Source organism: Artibeus jamaicensis, unplaced genomic scaffold (assembly GCF_021234435.1).
Source record: "Artibeus jamaicensis isolate MK-2021 breed Jamaican fruit bat unplaced genomic scaffold, CSHL_Jam_final scaffold_833, whole genome shotgun sequence".
Taxonomy (NCBI): domain Eukaryota; kingdom Metazoa; phylum Chordata; class Mammalia; order Chiroptera; family Phyllostomidae; genus Artibeus; species Artibeus jamaicensis.
This window is the reverse complement of record NW_026522056.1, coordinates 14,837,026-14,855,681: the sequence shown is the minus strand read 5'-3', so window position 1 is coordinate 14,855,681 and position 18,656 is coordinate 14,837,026. Positions and strand designations below refer to the sequence as shown.

Sequence of the window (18,656 nt, the reverse complement as noted above, 5' to 3'; positions counted from 1 at the left end):
TGATGTATTAGTAGTCACATTTTATTATTCCCTTCAGTAGCTGAGAACTTTGAAAGCAGCACACATTGAAGCATCCAGAAAAAAGAGTCCTACGTGCCACCACTTCAAGGACATACTGATGTTCTTGAAAGCCTTTGTTGTTACCTTTGCCTCACGTATGTGCTGTTCTTCTGGAATTAGGAGATACCTTTTTTTTTTTTTTTTTTTAAAGAACTTAGATCACAGTGCTTCAGGTTTTTGGCTGTAACTCTGAAAGCATTATTAGGGGTTTGAGGCCTCCCCTAGACATCTAGAAATCACGTACCCGTTCGTACACTTCAGAGATCTGGGAACCGAGGCCCAGAGAGTTTTGCAGGTGCCCTGGCAGAGCTTCTCCCACTGTCTGTGGTAGAGAACCAGACAGTTCTCTACCCAATTCATGACAGACTGTTTTGTAAACCATAGTAAAAATGAAGTACAAGAACAGGTAATTTTTAAATGACATGCATGGTTCTGAATGCTTCCTCCTGATTTCTGTGCTTGTCTCAGTGCATGGATCATGGCGTGTTCCAGAACTAGGAGAGTCCACAGACTTCACTGGGTTCATTGCTGCCCCCAGCCGGGCTTGGCACTCCATGGCCCATGGGCCAATTTAGACTCATCACTGGTTTTTTGTATGTCCTGCAAGCTAAGAATTGTTTTTACATTTTAAATGATATTTAAAAATTCACAATAATAATATTTTCTGACACATGAAAATTACATATGACTCATTTTCAGTGTGTTTAAATAAACTTTTTTTGGAATGCAGCCACATTCATTCTTTTAAGCATTTGTCTGTGGCCACTTCCTCCCTGTAATGCTGGAGTGGAGCCAGGGATGAGTCGTCGGGGTGAGACCATAAGCTCTACAAAGCCTAATACATGTACTGTCCGGCTCTTTACAGGAAATGGGAAGATCTGAATATCTGGCTTTAGGACAAAATTAGGAGTTAGTGGTAGAGTTAAGAGTACAAACAGGCTCTACATTTTTTTAAAATGTGTTTTAAAAATTACTATATTTCATACATATTTTGCCACTTTTGTTCCTATTTAATCCTGTTAGTGATATTCTTTTATAAAAGTTACATAGGTGTAGATCCCTCTGGTCTAGTTTTAGATAACTTTCTTGCTCCTGAAACTCAACTCTGTTTTGAGGGTGTTTTTTTTTTAACTCATATCTGGTGAATTAAAAATTGGTGAATTAAATATTTCCCAATGTGCATTTTATTATCACATTAATAAAATACCCTCTGGTCCAGAAAATTCATCTTCTTCTTCCTTACTGTCAAATTTTTCTGCAGTGGATGTTTCTGTGTGTTCAGGTCCAATGATCTTTGGGTGTGACTCAGAAAGGTTTAGTAAACATTATTTCTAGTCAAAAAAATGTTTCTTTGAAAACCACCTAAGTAAAGAAACTGCAACTAAACTTCAATGGCAGGTTTCTGCTGCAAAATAGCAGATATAGCAGGCGAAGTACTGATGACAACAAAGAAGACTGGGGTTTTAGGTGGCTTTTGGAGGAACAAGATGCTTTCAGTGCTTCGCCTCTGCCACTCATTAAGCTGCAGAATAAAAGCTCCCATCATATTATGGTGAAGCCTTGGTAAATGAACATACTGCTTTTTTTTTTTTTTTTTTTGATGTGTGCAGTAAAAAACTCTGTTCCATGCCGCAGTTAATTCTTTGTTTTCCTGCCTGTGTGTATGATCTCTCAGCAATATGTGGCTACAAAGACAGAGCAATAGCTGTCAGCCCTATACTTGATACAAGAGTCTGCTTCATGACACGGACCCTCTAAAAGCCAGATCTTCAGGTTGGGATTTCTTCCTGGAATAAAAAAATATTGCTGTGAAAGCTTATTCATAATGATGACAGAGTAAATACAGTTTGGTACTGTGGCATTTGCTATTTTTATACTTGCTATATTTGACTCCGCTTACTCTTGAGTCAGTTTATAAACATCTGTAAAATAATTATGTCCATGCTTAATTAAGAATAATATAGAGCCCTGGCTGGTGTAGCTCAGTGGATTGAGCATGGGCCTGGGAAGCAAAGGGTTGCTGGTTCGATTCCCAGTCAGGGTACATGCCTGGGTTGTAGGCCAGGTCCCCAGGAGGGGGCCATGTGAGAGGCAACCACATATTGATGTTTCTTTAACTTTCTTTCTCCTTCCCTTCCCCTCTCTCTAAAAATAAATAAATAAAATATTTTTTAAAAAAGAATAAAATAATAAAGTTTTTGCAAAATCTCACTGTATCTTTTCAAGCCGTGGCTAATTTTTATCATCCCAAGTCTGAGAGTGCCAGTGATTTCATGCAGGAGCTGCTGATCAACAGTGCCCTGCAGCTGTGGCCTAATTCTAGGTAGGGCTGCTCCTTTGTACGTTCTAACGAAGCCATTGACTGGGTGGCTTATGCATTAAAGAAAGAGGGAGAGCTTTGTAAACAGCAGGATGTATGAGGATTGTCTTTCAAATATTCCAAAAGAATGTATATACTTTAGCATAGAACTATTAATGAATGAAAATTTGGGACTCAAGAGCAGATGTTTTTAGACATTGCATAACATATTTTTAAATACGTATTTGAATTAAGTTTCTGCTTTGTTTTAAATATGTCCTGTTCTCTTAAGGAGTGCACAAAATCCTATTTGAGCTAATAGAATAGCTTGTGGTTGACCTTTGCTTACTTGAACTAGTTTTTTTAATTGTATTTTTTTTACTGTTGTTGTTCATGTACAGTTGTCTCCATTTTTTCCCCATCCGTCCCCCCCACCACAGCCATGCCCACCTCCCACCCTCAATCCTGCCCCCCTTTGGCTCTGTCCATGCGTCCTTTATGAACTAGTCTTTACTATATTTATTAGTTTAACCATTGGCTGGGTAGTGTTACTGCAACACCTGTCATCATCCCCGCCCCTATTCTAGATGTAGTTAAGAAACATTTTAGATTGATCAGTTGTTTTATCTGGATTTTACTTAAGCATTGGTTGTCTTTATATCCCCATATCGAAGAATTCTCTATCTCTACTTTCTACCCAATATAGCATGTTCGGTATTTATTCCTTAGCATATGTTATAGTGATTGAGTTTCTGTTTCTAAACATTTTTGATGGAGAGAATTATTGTAAAAGGCAGTTCTTTGCAGCTCGACTGCGGGGGACCAGAGTCACATGCATTGCTGTGTCTGTGAAACTTCTTGGAAGCAAGCCAGTATGTTAGGGTGAGAGATTTATATGTAAGTGGTGAGCCACTAAAAGGCTTGCACAGTATCACAACTCCTCTTAGGAGAGGAAGTGTTAGGAAATTCAGCTGTAAAGCAGCAGCAGCAACAAGCAGCCACAGTGCTGTTGTAAAGACAGGGCCGGTTCACAATTAGCCAGTTAACGTGCTGCACGGTGCCAGGCAGTGAGCACACAGCCTCCCATCCTGCTGCCCGAAGGCAGCAGACCCAAACTGTCTCTTGCAAGATTTGCCTGGTTTCATGTTTATGATGTTCAGTCATGTGACAGTACTGTACCATAAGTTGCCAACTTTGCTGTACTCTAGAGAGGATCCTCTGCTGCAGTGCTTTTTTCCCCGTTCTTTCTCTCTCTTTCTCCTTTTTTTTTTCTCGAAAGAGAAAAACACTGTGCAATGTATGTGTATGCCTACACCATGCCGAGACGCCACTTCCCAGTAAACAATCCTTGTGTCCCCGAGGTAAGATACTGTTTCTGCTTCCCCTGCACAGTGCTGCTGCAGCACGGAGCTGATCCGAACATTCGGAACACTGATGGGAAGTCAGCCCTGGACCTGGCGGACCCTTCCGCAAAGGCTGTGCTCACAGGTAAGCAGACGAGAGCCACCACGTTGTTGTATCTGTGGCACGACTGGCTTGATTTTAGAAAATCTTTATGCACTGACTTTCATTTGTTTCTATTGATTAAGCTCAATGAATATATATGCCATTATCTCTACTTCATTATTGATTTGATACATTAACAGTCTCATTAATTCTGTGCTTGCTCTTATAAGCATTAAGCAATAAGATTGTTTACTTAGAATTTCTGAGAATTATAGCATTCCATGATAGTATACATTATTCACTCATGTTTTAGTCGTTTTTTATGGTTTAGATCATAATTTTCTTGTACCTCATCTTCTCAGTTGATTCTTTTGAAGACCTTCACTGTGGAGCAAGCAAGGGCATTTGGATTTCACTTGATAAAAGTAGTTTTGATCGGAAAGACAACCTGCTGCCGTACTGCTCGGCTCAATAGTTAAATAAAATATGATGCTGCTCTTTCCTTGCCACACCATTTATATTTCTATCATATCTTCTCACTTGACCATGTTACCTAAGTACTTTCTGAGGCAGTGTATTACCTTTTTACTTCAGATAAGGAAAATTTCTGCCTTAAGTATTGTTTTCATTAAGACAAATGTCAAGAACCAGCAAAGAGGAAATGGTCTCTCATAATAGAATAGAATAATGCTGTAAGTAATATGGTATTGAAAACTGTTTAAATTGATCTTCATTCTCAGAATGCTGCATTGGATCTATTTTTGTTTTTATTCTTAGCATCTGAGTTCTGCTGCCTTTGCCTCCTTTTACTTAACTGACCTTTGCGATTTGGAGCCTTTGTCACTGCAGTGCCAGGAGTGTTGTTTTAAGTGCGTGCAAGTAAACGACTGAACTTCCTTTCAGTATGCCCATGTTTGAAGAAAGTAAATCTTTTATTCACTGTTAAGTATAGCATCCATGCTGTGCATTTTTAACAAAGATTATGAGGTGAATGGAAAGCATTTACATACAGAAAGCCTTTAAAATATGCAGAATTCTGGTTAATTATTCTGTATGAAAAAACAACTTCCTTCCTGCCATGTTAATATAATCTCTGCTATATCAGAGTAATATGATTTCTGTCAATTAAAAGGTTAGGTGATTGGGATGCTGAATCAAGATAACATATACTGGGAGAGTAAAGCTGTTTTAAAGCAGTGTAGATAAGAAGAAATTTAAATATAAGATTTTAACTAATGAAGTTGACATGCATAGCCCCAGGCCTGCCCAGGCTCGGCAGCCCTTACGGGCCGTCCTTTCACTAAGCCCTGGGCGGCAGTGGCAACGGTGGGCTGGTCCCTGACTAAAGGAGAGATGTGGTGGCCGTGACAGGGGCAGGGTATAAATACTGACCAGCACCGTCGCTCGGTCTAGATGTCCTCCCTCTGACCTTTGCTTCTCTTCAGCCCTCAGCTCCTGCCTTGTCCATTTGTTAGATTCATTTAATGCAATGCTGCTTTTTTCTTAAAAGACAGAGTTTTAAATATAAGTTAATTGAAAACAAGAAGTTACCTCCTAATTTGGAATGAACTGTAGGGGATATTATATTGGCTATTGTTGGTTTGGGACAGAGTGGGGGCATCATAGCTCTGGAGGCTGAAGATTCCTGGAGAACAGATACCATGTCGGTGTGTTAAACTTGACCTGAGAGGCATCTGACACTGTACCTTTGCTTAGGTAAGGAAGATATAATTCTTCCTGGTCATAATATTGTTCATTAATTATTCTCTTCAAGAATATTTACTGTTTTTGGAAATGGCATACAACTTTTCAGTTACGATATAAAAGAAAAGCATTCTAGAACATTCTAGGAATAGTAGTTAACTTTGGAAAATATAAGCCACCGATATTTGTACATTCATGTTATATAATGCAGTGAAATAACACTTAAGTGAACTATATTTCCAAATGTTTTTCTGCCCATTGCAGGTTCTCTTCTAAGCAATTTTTTGGAATTATAGTGGAAGTATTTTTTCTGAAGCTAAATTTAGAAGATTAAGCATTGATAAAAAGGACATGTTTTGAAAGGAATGACTTAGAGTTATTAGAGATCGTTCTGGGTGGTGTGTCGTTATTTTTATGGCAGATGCGGTTGTAGTACCAGTACCTTGAGATCGAAGTGTCTGTTCTTAATTTTTTTCCTTCTTAGGAATATATTTGCTAAAGATGACTTTACAGTGTTTTGGGTTTTTTTTTTTTTTTTTTGCATATTACTACTGTGCATAAGCCAAAACTATGTAAAGGTATATATGTATATTCATTAAAGGGAATTAGCAAAATGAAAATCTCTTTTTACAGAATATTTTAAACTATGTAATTGAGTAACGTGCTTTTCTGCATAAAGAATGCGTGGATTTTTACAGAGCTGTACTAAACAACTCTTACAGTTAAGGGACCCCAGCAAACAGCCATTTGCTTTGGAGAGTCCATCCAGGTAGAGAATAATTAATTGGAGAGATTTATGAAACTCTCTACTAAATTGTTATGTTGAGTGAATGACATGCCTAGAAGAAATCTTGAGGGGTTTTTTGTTGTTGTTTGATTGATTTTTTTGTTGTGGTTAATGCCTCTGAAGTTCTGGGCAGTCAACTGGACTTAGAGGTGGTTTTGATTATTTTTTAGGAAGCAAGAGTATAAAAAGTCTAAAACAGCTTATGTAAACTTTATTGAAGAATAGTTTTGGTGTGTTACCATTATGGTTTTTAATATTTATTTTGGCCTCCCCCCTCGCTATAATAAGTTATACTTATTGTGGAAATTAAGGAAAATATGAAAAGTAAAAAATTATTTGTAACTCCACCACCTAGAGAGAACATTTTGGGTACAGTTTATTTATAATTTTCTAAGTACACACACCCTACATTCTTCTTTCTCTTTAGTGAAATCAACCTTGTGTGTTACATATTGCTTAATAATCTTTTTAATTTTTTAAAAAGATTTTATTTATTTACTTTTAGAGAAGGGGGAAGGTAAGGAGGAGAGGGAAAGAAACATTGACATGTGGGAAAATCATAGCACATGTCCCAAATGGGGACTGGCCTGCAATGCAGGAATGTGCTCTGACTGGGAATCGAACTGGCAACCTTTCACTTTGTAGGACAGTGCCCAGCCAACTAAGCCACATTGGTCACGGCCTTTTTAATTTAATCCTCATCCAAGGGCATGATTATTGATTTTAGAGAGAGGGGAAAGGAGAAAGGATAGGGAGAAAAAAACAGCAATGTGAGAGAGAAACATCAGTCCATTGCCCCTACATGTGCCCTGACCAGGGACTGAACCCCCAACCTAGGTATGTGTCCTGACCAGGAATTAAACCAGTGACCTTCTGGTTTATGGGATGATGCTCTTACCAACTGAGCTACGCTGGCCAGGGCCTTAATATTCTTTTTTAAAAAAATAATTACGTGTGTATTCTCAAAAGGCATTAAGTATTCTTCTGCAACATGAATTTATAATGTCTTTAATAGTATCCTTCTGTGGGTATATTTTAGGTTTTTTTAGCCAATCCTCTAGTGTTTACCATTAAGGTAGGTTGTTTCTTCTTTGTGAATTTGTCATTTTATCACTTCCGTGGGAATTGCACTTCTTTACCGTGTTCAGTCTTAGCATCCACCCATGTTATATCCGTTCCTGGCTGGCATGTGTAAGGGTTTGGAGAACGAGGCACTTCCCAGTTCAGGGGTTGCAGTGGGCGAGCCACACTGAAGTTAGAGGTGGTCGGTCGACAGAGGGGACGCTTACTGCAGTGGGTCGGGATGTAGAGGTCTTTGCTAATCTGGTGAGGGCACACTGGGAAATTGGGTCAGGAAAAGAGGTGACAGTAGATGGAGTCTGCGGACAGAGGACCAAAGCAGAACCAGAGATGACAGTGATATAAACTGGGTGAATTGACATGGTCACAAGGTTGTCATGTAGTTGGTCCCAGCAGTTTCTTAGTAGATTTGGGGGTACAGGAGTACAGAAGAAGGGTGTATTTGCACCAGTGTGTCTCAAGAATAAGCTTCATCTGGTTTCATTGCACTTGGGAGGAAATCCTAGTCTGTGATTGATGGGCTGGCTCCTAGGCTTTCCAGAAAGAATCAGCTGTGGCTCAGGCAAAAGGCGGTGGTGAGCGGCCTGGTGTGTGCTTACTGAGCCTTCTGTGTTAAATCAACAAAATATATCTGGAATCCTACCCCTTTTTTCCTTCTCCAGTGCTTCCTGCTGCTTTTTAGGTAAAACCAAAGCCTTCAACATGATCAGACTTAAATGACCCTGCCTGTGTATGTTCGACTACTAGGTTTTGCTCAAGCCAAAGTCAGATTTCTTTCTATTTCTTTTATACATTGCATCGAACCTGCCAGTGATTTTGGCCTATCATACTTAGATCCCCACCCCTACTACTTCTTACCAGCTTCACTGCTTTGGCCCTAGTACACACCTTCATTGTGGTGGGGTTTTTATTTATTTATTTTTAGTTTTTAGAGGAAGAAAGCAATAGAGAGAGAAACATTGGTGTGTTACTCCATTTATTTATGCATTCATTGGTTGCTTCTTGTATGTGCTCTGACTGAGGATCAAACCTGCAACCTTGGTGTTTGGAATGAGCTACTGGGCCAGGGCCATCTTTCTTTCATGATAGCAGTAGCCTCACGATGAGTCTGTGTGCCTCCACTTACACTTCCCTCAGGTCTCACTGTGGCCCAAGTGGTCTTTCTAAAGCGCAATCTGCCCTATGATTAGAAAACTCTTTAATATACTCTCATTACCCCTGAATAAAATCCAAACTCTTTAATCAGACATTACCGTGACCTGGCGCCTGATTCATACATAGCTCTGGTCTTGTCTACTACTCTATTTCACCTTGATCTCTTTGCTTCAGGTACAACTGGATACTTGCTGTTCCTCAAACAGAGGAAGCCCATTTCTGTGTCTGGATTAACACATGCTATTTACTGAAACCAGGACACTGCCCCAGAGCTTCACGTGATTTATCAGTTTCATCTCCACTCAAAGAGATGGAGATGAAACTCCTCAGAGAGTTTCACATGATTACTCCTCAGAGATGTCTCTTGTCCTCAGTCCCATTAGCTTACTTTGTTTTTTCATGAGTTTACTGATACCTGAAATGGCATCAGTTTTAAATTTTTGTTTGTTTGCCCCAATAGAATGAAAGCTTCACAAGTACTTGGACTTTTATCTATCTTGCTTACTTCATTGTACCCAAAACTTAGACATAAATGATCAAGTAAACAAATACATCTCGGGTCTGATTACTGCTAACAAAGCACCATATTTTCCAGGTCCTACAAATACTAATAGCCAGTAATTTTTTGACATCTCATGCCACATTGTAATAGTTTGTAAAGTTTTCTACTTTCTAAAAATTGTTTTAAATTGCTGATAGTCATGTATACCCCTTAAAACTGTGCATTAAAAACATTTTTTTAATTGGTATGATGGGTGAGGTATATACTGAGCCTTTTATCAACAGATTTCTTGGATAGTTCCTATGAGAACTTGTCGATTCAGAAAAGATCACACTTCTGATCTTTTCTGCAGCTGTGGACTTCCAGATCTCAAGCCAGGACCTATTTTATTCTTCTCTTGATGTTATTATTCTTTTAATGCATTGTTTTGCACATTAGCTATATACTACAGTGTAGCATATTGCATATCATGTATAGTACATTTTTTCTATCAGCCTACATGGTTAATCATGCCAACAGATTTTTCCGGTTCTTAATTCCACCATTAAGAATTATTTTGTAAGTTATTAGGAAGCTTAATAGTACAGCATTCTTCCTAGAAAATAAGCCATAAGAGGAAATACCTTAGTTTTTTAGAAAAGCTGTGTTTATTCACCTCATTTTTATTATTTTTATGGTAGATGAATTCCTGATTTAAAAAATATTCCCTTTAATATTAGATCAAGAAAGTTAAGACTTCTCATTGCAATAAAATGGTGTGAATTCTCTTTTAAAGACAGATTGAAAATGTTAATCTCTTAACTGATTTTTAAGAAAATTTTAGTAATGGTTTGATCTGTCTATAATTTTGGATATGAATAGAAAAAGTATTTTTTTGTTAAGTTATTGAAACAACTTTTTAACCGGTAAAAATATGAAGATAATTTAGAAAGGAATAAAGAACTAGTACCTTTTTTATTTTGTTAAGATTTTATTTATTTACTTTTTGAGAGAGGGGAAGGAAGGGAGAAAGAGAGGGGGAGAAACATCAATGTGTGGTTGCCTCTCGTGCACCTCCTACTGGGGACCTGGCCTGCAAGCCAGGCATGTGCCCTGACTGGGAATCAAACCAGTAAAATTTCAGTTCCCAGGCTGTCACTCGATCCACTGAGCCACACCAGCCAGGGCTGATACAGTACCTTTTTAACTGACCATATCTAACTAGTTCACATTTATTTTAATTTTAAAGTGTTATTTGCATTTTGAATAAACAGATTAAAAGATCCTTGAAGCTAGTTAATTTCTTCTTTTTAGCACCTACTTAATTTGTTTAGTAGTTATTATTGAGTTGTTTTTCTAGATAATACGGTCCTTTAGAAGTCAGCTTTATGTAAAATATAGCAGCAATATTAGTAATAATAATAATAACTGACAACAACTGAGTGCTTCTGTGAGCCAAGCACTAGTCTAAGGGTGTATCCTCACAAGAATACTAGGAGGCAGATATTATCATTATACCATTTTTGCAGGTGCAGATGTGAAGTTACTTTTACAAATTCAGTCATTAAAAGAAATTAATTGGTATTTGAACTCAAGCAGTCTGGCCCCAGGATCAGTGTTCTTACAGATACAGAGTCACACTTTTTACTTACTTATTTAGAAGGAGGTAGCGGGATACGTTTAAAAAGTTGGACTGACACGTAAGCTCAGGGATTAAGTCCAGTCTGTTAATACAACGTTCTGCTAGTTCTGTAGCTTAAAAGACTACTCCTTAAAAAATAGAAAATTTAACTGACTAATATTACATGTACAATTTACCATCATGTTATTATAATAAAATTAATTGGGTAATAAATTGATTTATCCAACTTTATAAATGCTGTTCTTATGTCTTTACTCTTGTCAGTAGGCTTGAATGGCATTCATTTGAAGTTAATAAAAATATTTAGAATCTGTAAGAAAAGATGTAATATTCAAAGTGTTTGAACTTTTCCTAGGTAAGAGGCAGCTCAATAACATCTTACGTGAGTTACAGGGGGAGAGAGAGACAGAGACACACCATAGTTCACCAGGCATAATGCTCAGTGTTGCCCAAAGTTTTGAGGGGAAAATTAAGGATGAGCATTCTACATGGGAAGTACTAATTCCGTATCTATAAACATATACAGAAATGTTTTAAATTCTTTTATTTATGCTTATGCATTAAAGATGTAACTATAAAAAGCAGTAAAAATATCTGTATGCAGAATAATACCCTGGAATATGATCATCAGTGTCGTTTCTTAATATACATAAATTAATTAATAAAAAAATTAAAATGAAAGTTTTTTTTCCTGAAAGTTTGGACTAAAAACATGAGTGTGCAATTTACACAGGAGTGCATTATGCAGAGCAAAAGTGTGTGTGTGTGTGTGTGGAGTGGTAGGGAATGGAAATGTGTTCTGTTTAGATAACCTACCACTCTATTTCAAATCTTCCCATCAACCCTTTTGTATAATAAAAGCCAGCAGGCTTACATCATTAAAACCAGCATGATCTTTCAACTCATCAAAAATGACATATCCATGAAGCGTAATAACTTACTAGTGTTACCCTGGGAGCAGCTGTCATTTTTCCCTGTCAACTGTCGCAATCTTCTGGCATAGTCATTGCAGTGTGTATGAGAGCTTCACCTACAACCAGATAGCTATTTTAAAGGGATTTTTAAATTTTTCTAATAAAAACTAACATTTGCTTTCTTAAAATAGCACATGTGACATTAGAGTTCAGTAGTGATTTGATATTGTAAGGGTTAATAGCTCTATTCAGAATTTTTATTGAATCTTTTTTTTGGCCATACCTGTGTGTGTGTGTGTGTGTGTGTGTGTGTGTGTGTGTATATATATATCCAATTTTAAGAAATAATACAGGGAGAGTCTCCTGTGCCCTCTCTGCATTATCTTCCCTTAGTGATAACATCTTGCAAAGCTGTAACACAGTATCACAACCAAGTATATTGACATTAATACAACCAAAATACCAGACATTTTCATCAAGACAAATATTATTCTGTAGTTTTTCCTACTTTTATCTGTTTTGGTGTTAGAGTAATGCTGGCTTCACAGAGTGAGTTAGGAAGTGTCCCATCTTTTATTTTCTGGAAGAGATTTTTTTCCTTAAATCTTTTGTCAAATTCACCAGTGAAAACATCTGGGCACTTTCTTTTTGGGGAAGATTATTATTGATTCAATTTATTTATAGATATAGAACTAATTAAGTTATATATTTCTCCTTGTGTGAGTTTGATAGTTTACGTCTTTAAGGATTAGGTCAATTTCATCTAAGTTGTCAAATTTCTGTATGTAGAGTTGTTAGTTTTCCTTTGTTAGACAGCTTTTGATGTCTGTAGGATCTATAGTGATATGGCCCCTGTTTTCATTATTAATATGTGGTAATTTGTGTTTTCCTTTCTGTTATGTGTTGCCTAGAAGTTTGTAGATTTTATCAGTTTTTTTCAAAGAATCAATTCTTTATTTCATTGTTTTTTGTTTTCAATTTTATTGATTTCTGTTTTTATGTTTATTATCATCTTCTGCTTTCTTTGCTTCACTGTTTTTCTAGATTCTTGAGGTGGTAGCTTAGAAAATTGATTGCATTTTTTATTTTCTAAACATAAACATAAATATGTGTTAGTGTTTTCATTTCCTAAACATAAACATAAAATATATGTTTGTTATAAATTTCCCTTTTAGTACTACTTTAATTGTATTCCACAAATTTTATTATATTCTATATTTATTTTCATTCAGTTCAGTGTATTCTTTTATTAATTCTTTGAGGCTTCCTTTTTATCCCATGGATTATTTAGAAGTGTGTCATTTAAACTTTATGTTTGAAGATTTTCCTGTTACATTTTTGATACCACTTTCTAGTATGATTCCATTGTGTTTGGGCAACACTCTTCATGTTTTCAGTCCTTTTCAACAAAAACGAAATTTTTATTTCCCAGAATGGGTTCTATTTCAGTATATGTCCAAATGGAAAGAATGTGTTTTCGGCCGTTGTTGGATGGAGTGTTCTGTAACGTCCATTAGATCTTGTTGGTTGATGGTGTGGTGGAGTTCTACTGTATCCTCACCGACTTTCCCCAATGGCCTCCACTGACACCGCGGGATGGGAGGATGGCTGACCTCCTCGCCACTGGGCTGGAGTAAAAGACCGCCTCAGCCCATGGTCTGACATTGTGGTCAGGAAGGGATAATTTTTACCTGGGGGAGACAAAAGTTCCTTCTTTCAGTGAATTTGTAGATCAGGGCTCATCACTAGACTTTTACTTCATGGATGGAGGTAGGGTCACAGATTTTTTGTTGTTGTTGTTTTGGGGGGTTTTCCTCGTCTTTGACTGGAATAGGCTAGTCATCATCCACGGGTTTTCTGTCTTGCTAGGCTGTCAGTTTCCTGCCCCTTTGTCTAGAGAGAGCAGGGCTGCTGCTGCTACTGCTGCTGCTGCTGTTGTTGTTGTCTTCACCTATTGACATTTATGGGTTGCCAACTTCTTCAGCTGTTAAGGTCTTGGCACCATCCCACCGTATTGTTCCTTTGGGTACCAAGATCCGTAACTGTTCTGCCCTTTGGTCCACCTCTGAGTGTCTTCTTATGTTTATTTCATGTATAATGTTCAGGGTTTTTGCATGTACTTAGTGGGAAGAATAGGGAAAAGTGTATCTACTCCATTTTCCTAGAAGTCTTGGAATTATTTTTAATGTCATTATTGTATGAAATCAGTCATCGTGAGTATGGATACTCTGAGGGTATAAACATCCAGCGACACTGCGCAAAGGGTGGGGATTTTTGTGGCTCACCTATTTTTGGAAATCTACTTGCTGATCAGAAATAGATTTAACTTTTAGAAGTATGTTAATATTTTACAAATTCAAAAACTAAAATTAAATAAAGGACGGGAGAAAACCCCTAAAATTTGAATGCAGACAGAAACAAATGAGCCACTTTCCAAGAAGAGTGAAGAATGGAGCTGAAACACGGAAGATGTCTTGCTGGAACAGAGTGGAACCGAACCGAGCAGAGCAGAGCATTGCGGAGTGGGATAAACTGATAATCAAAATAGAAACAGATTCTTAGAGAACAAACCGACACTGTCAGAGGGGAGCGGGTAAAGAGGCTGGGTTAAAAAGATGAAGGGATTAAGGTAACAAAATCTCATAGACATCAGTATGGCGATTCCCAGAGGGAAAGAGGGGTGGAGGGAAGTAAAAGATGATAGAGGGGGATAAAGGTGATGGAAGGAGACTTGACTTGGGGTGGTAAACATCCAATACAGTATATACAGATGATGCCCTGGCTGGTGTGGCTCAGTGGATTGAGCGCTGCCCTGCAAACCAAAGGGTCACTGGTTCGATTCCAAGACAGAGCACATGCCTGGGTTGCATGCGGGCCAGGTCCGCATTAGGGGGCATGTGAGAGGCAGCCACACATTGACGTTTCTCTTTCCTTCTTTCTCCCTTCCTTTCCTGCTCTAAAAACAAATAAATAAAATATTTAAAAATATATGTACAGGTGGTGTAATATAGAATTGTACTCCTGAAACCTATATAATTTTGTTAACTAATGTCATCCCTGTAAATTCAATTTCAAAAAAGAGAGAGAAAGAGAGCCCGGGCCGCAGGGCCTCCTGGGAGTGGAGGAGCGGACCATCGTGAGGCACGGTGCCTAGCTGACTGTTTCCACCACTGTAATGCTGTCAGGCTTTCCCCCACTGTGTTGTAATGCCTGCTTCACCGCACCCCAAGCTGAGAGTTTCTTTTGGCATTTGACTTAGCACCAGTGACCTTCGGTTAACATTCCATGGCACCCAAGTCCTGAAACCAACTTGGCTGGTGCCTGAACAACCCCTATTCTCTGGTTGTCTCTTTGGCGGCACCTAAGGATCTGGGGAACTGTGTGTTGTGACTTACTGAATTCAGTTTGAGATTAATTGAATCTTTATAACACTCTGCTGGTTAAGTGGTATTATCATTATCATCATCATCATCATCATCATCATCATCATCCCTAGAGTTCAGAGAGGGTGAATGTGCTCTCCTGGTCAGACAGCCTTTGAATGGGAAACCCGAACTAGGTAATGCTGTACTCCCTTTGGATAAGCCTGTTTTCAGCCTCAGACAAGCCCTCACTATTTGTAGATGCAAAGGCAAGACGCAAAGGAACGATACTTGTTCAGAAGCCTTGCGTGGAGGTGCGTGAGAAGGCGGGAGTGTGAGACTCTCAGAGGCAGAATTAATATCTGACTTTTTTATGGGAACACTGAGCATGTGATTCAGCATTGTGGCAGGTGGAATCACCACGTTCACCTCTGGTCGCAGTACCAGCTGGAAGAATAGGCCATGATTGGAACTTCTTAGAATGTGGGAAGTGGTGGTAAATTCAGTAGGATGGCTAACACCAAAATGTACCCAAACAGACGTACCACTCTGCACATATTAATAACCAAGACAGATTTTCCCCTTTCAAACACATAATGGTGCCAGACAAGCACCATTTTGAAAAAAACAAGTACTGCAGATAAACAGATCATTTCAAACCCACTGAACCCTCTGGACACAAATTATAGACATGCAGTGCGTAACACTTAAGACATAATCACTTGTCAAACACTGGCAAGCTCAACATACAGGCATTTGGATGCACAGTAGTAGCTCCAGACGCACCAAACTCTTTGGGCATCTTGATGTTCTTGCCCAAATAACACAGCATGTACTCGGAATCAGTGCCCACTTCAACTTAGCTCAGGAAAGGAGGGTGCCAAAATGGAATTCTTTGAGCCCATATCAGACCGGCTTATAAATTCTTTATTATTAAAGCATGTAGCAGGCATTGTTTCCCCATCTTGAAATGAGTGAGTGGATTGTAACCCCGGAGATCCATTCTAGTTGATATGCACTGGTTCCATGAATGGCTAGAGTGTTCCCTCCTAGACTCGGGAGATCTGCAGAATGGGGAGCGAAGAGGGAACAGATCTCTGGGTTATGCCCCCACCCCCAGAACTAGCTCTAGATGAGCTCCTCCTTGATTTTTGAGATAATCTAGACCCCTTTTGGGTAATGCCAAGGCGATTGTATTCCTGGGGGGCGGAGCCGTCCTTGGGTACCTGGGCTGTTCTGGTTGCTCTCCTTTTCTGTCCGAGTGGTTCCATGAGATCTTGGGATTGACTTGTCCTGCCACTTCCTGCCAGAATGGGAGAGCCTTTTGGTGGGAGTTTTCGCCTTTTCCTTTCCCTTCCTAAGGGCATCAGCCTGGTGTTGGGAGACTCTCAGGGTTCCATTCTGTTCACTTGTATCATCTTCACTTGCTCAGGCTGACGCAAAGGGTCCGGCTCCGGGAACTTCCTCGGTCTCTGTTACAGGGCTGCTGGCCGTCTGCCCTCTTGCATCCACACTGACGCTGAGCACAGAGTATTTGCGGGAAGCATGTTGTTGGACTCCTTCCCCACCAGCATAAGCAAGAGAGGTGGCCCCAGACACCTCAGCGACCATGGGAAGGCTTCTGACGCTGACTTGGTCTTGGTCCCCTTCTCCATGGAGCTCTGTGGCCTGTGCAGAGAGTAGAAATGGGGAAGTAGAGAAGAAAACGAGTGAGACCAGGGAGGACTGTCACTGGTCTTCAAGAGCTTATCAGTAGAAGAGCCTTTAAAGTCACCAAGTGTAGTCTCCCGGTGGATGCAGGAACCCCCCTGCGGCATACCCACAAGGGTCTCTGCAGCTTCACTGGGACAGTTCCAGTGCCAGCGAGGGCCTGAGTGTGCTTGTGCTGTATGCAGTTATCTCAGCAAAGGGTGCATAAATCTCTGCATAGTCTCCCTTTGTCTCCCTCTGGGGATTTAGGACAGAGACCCCTAGAGGAAGACTGCTCAGCAATAAGGGAGCAGTCCGTTTTACATTCTGATAGCTACTAACATTGTGCACCTATGTGCAAAGCATGCTGCAGTTCCACAGCTTTATACAAAAATCAGTTTATGGCTCAGGTAAGGGAAGGGCTTTCTCTTAGTTAAAAGTGTCCCACAACAGATCAGACTGCCTGAGTCCACAGTAGCAGGCAGGTGTTCCAGAACAGACTGGACAGTGAGGATGCTGGTGACAGCTCTGCAACATCGGGTGTGGGGGCAGAGCAGCTGACATCTAAGGGACCCCAGATATGCAGAAGCACTCAGGACCTCCTCAAGGTCAGGGCCTCCACCCAGGGCTCATCTGGCCTGAGCCCTCCCACATCAGTGTTTCCCCCATCGGCCTAGTGGGGCAGCCTGAGAGCCTCCAGTCACTCTCCTGAAGCACTCGGTGCCCTCTCTGTCTCTGCAAAACTTACTGCTGGGCTCCTCCTGTCCTCTGCCTCCAACCCAGGCAGGTCCGTCATGCCACAAGCTGGTACGGCATGGGTACTGCTGTAAGCCTCCACGGGCGGTCTCAGGGAGGACACCAGGTCTTCCCAGTGTGCAAACAGGTCTCCTTTGGCATCTGAGGGAGGGCATAATTGTAAGTAAAAGGAGATGCCAGTGGCCAGCTTCAAGTGGAGCTGTTTGTTCTCATGACTATAGACAGACAACTTTACAAACTTCAGAGGAAGCAGCCTGGTCAGCTCCAAGCTCTTGGCTGACTTGTGTCCACTTCCCTGGGTGTGTCGGTCATGTTTGGCACCCATTGCACAGCTGACAGCCGGTCGCGCCAGCAGCATGACGTCAGGAATTACGAGGTTGGGACTGGTGTATACGATGCCCAGCGTGACCATTTGCACACTGTTGTGCACATCGATCACTTCTCCTCTTTTGCTGATCTGGATGAAGTCGCTCTCAAACATGGGGCTGTGCTTGAACATGGCGAACTCGCCCTTGCGCAGCTGCCGCTGCAGCTTCCCCATGGAGCCGTGGAACATGGGCAGCACGTAGCTGCTCTGGGCGCTGCCCTGCCATAGTGTCCTGTTGCTACCCGTGTCTGTCTTTCATTAAAACCACTGCACGTCCTGCCCGAACCTCCACCTTGGTCTCAACTGCAGCCCCTCACAGGCTGCCTTTAAGCTTTTGCTGTCCATTGTGACCTGCAGTCAGCTGTCACACACAGCACTGTGTCCTCATCTCCACAGCTCTCCCTGCAGGGACAGTGTCCTCTGGCAAGCCGCCACCCCACAAAGGTGCAGAGAATACCAAATTACGACGTGTTTTGGTATTCACTTTTGTGAAACACAAGTATGCTTCTTCAAGGCCACGTGTTTCCACAAAGCCACCACAGGCAATGATATGTAAATGACTAACACTGTTAGGTGACAACTACTTAAGGCTTTAAGAATTGAATGTATTTCTGAGCTTTTGCTTAAAGTCATATAGTTAGCATGGAATTCCTGTGGAACATTAACTCCAGTCACCAAGCTAGAATGTGCAACAGGGAAAGCTTCCCTGGAAGCCTCTCCTTGTCTTTCTCAAGCCTGCATGTAGTTTTAGATGTCTGCAGACTTTTCTCAGAATCTATTACTGGGTTTCTCGTTTACTTCTAGAAATACTGAGTTTGCTGTCTGTTGCTTGTAAGGGAACAAATAACTAAACTGCATTAAGAGTTTAATAAGTTAAACTTGAATTAATGTTATATAAGGCAAATTTTGCTTTT

The 18,656-nt window shown here is 40.2% G+C and overlaps 1 protein-coding gene across 1 annotated transcript in view; it reads left to right on the top strand.

Annotated features, from left to right (window-relative positions):
* TNKS (tankyrase) overlaps positions 1–18,656 on the top strand; it is a 172,572-nt gene that overhangs the window by 47,956 nt on the left and 105,960 nt on the right. Inside the window, exon 3 of the mRNA XM_037128794.2 lies at positions 3,752–3,847. Within this exon, the coding sequence (XP_036984689.2) occupies positions 3,752–3,847 (96 nt within the window). The remainder of the gene's footprint in view (positions 1–3,751; positions 3,848–18,656) is intronic.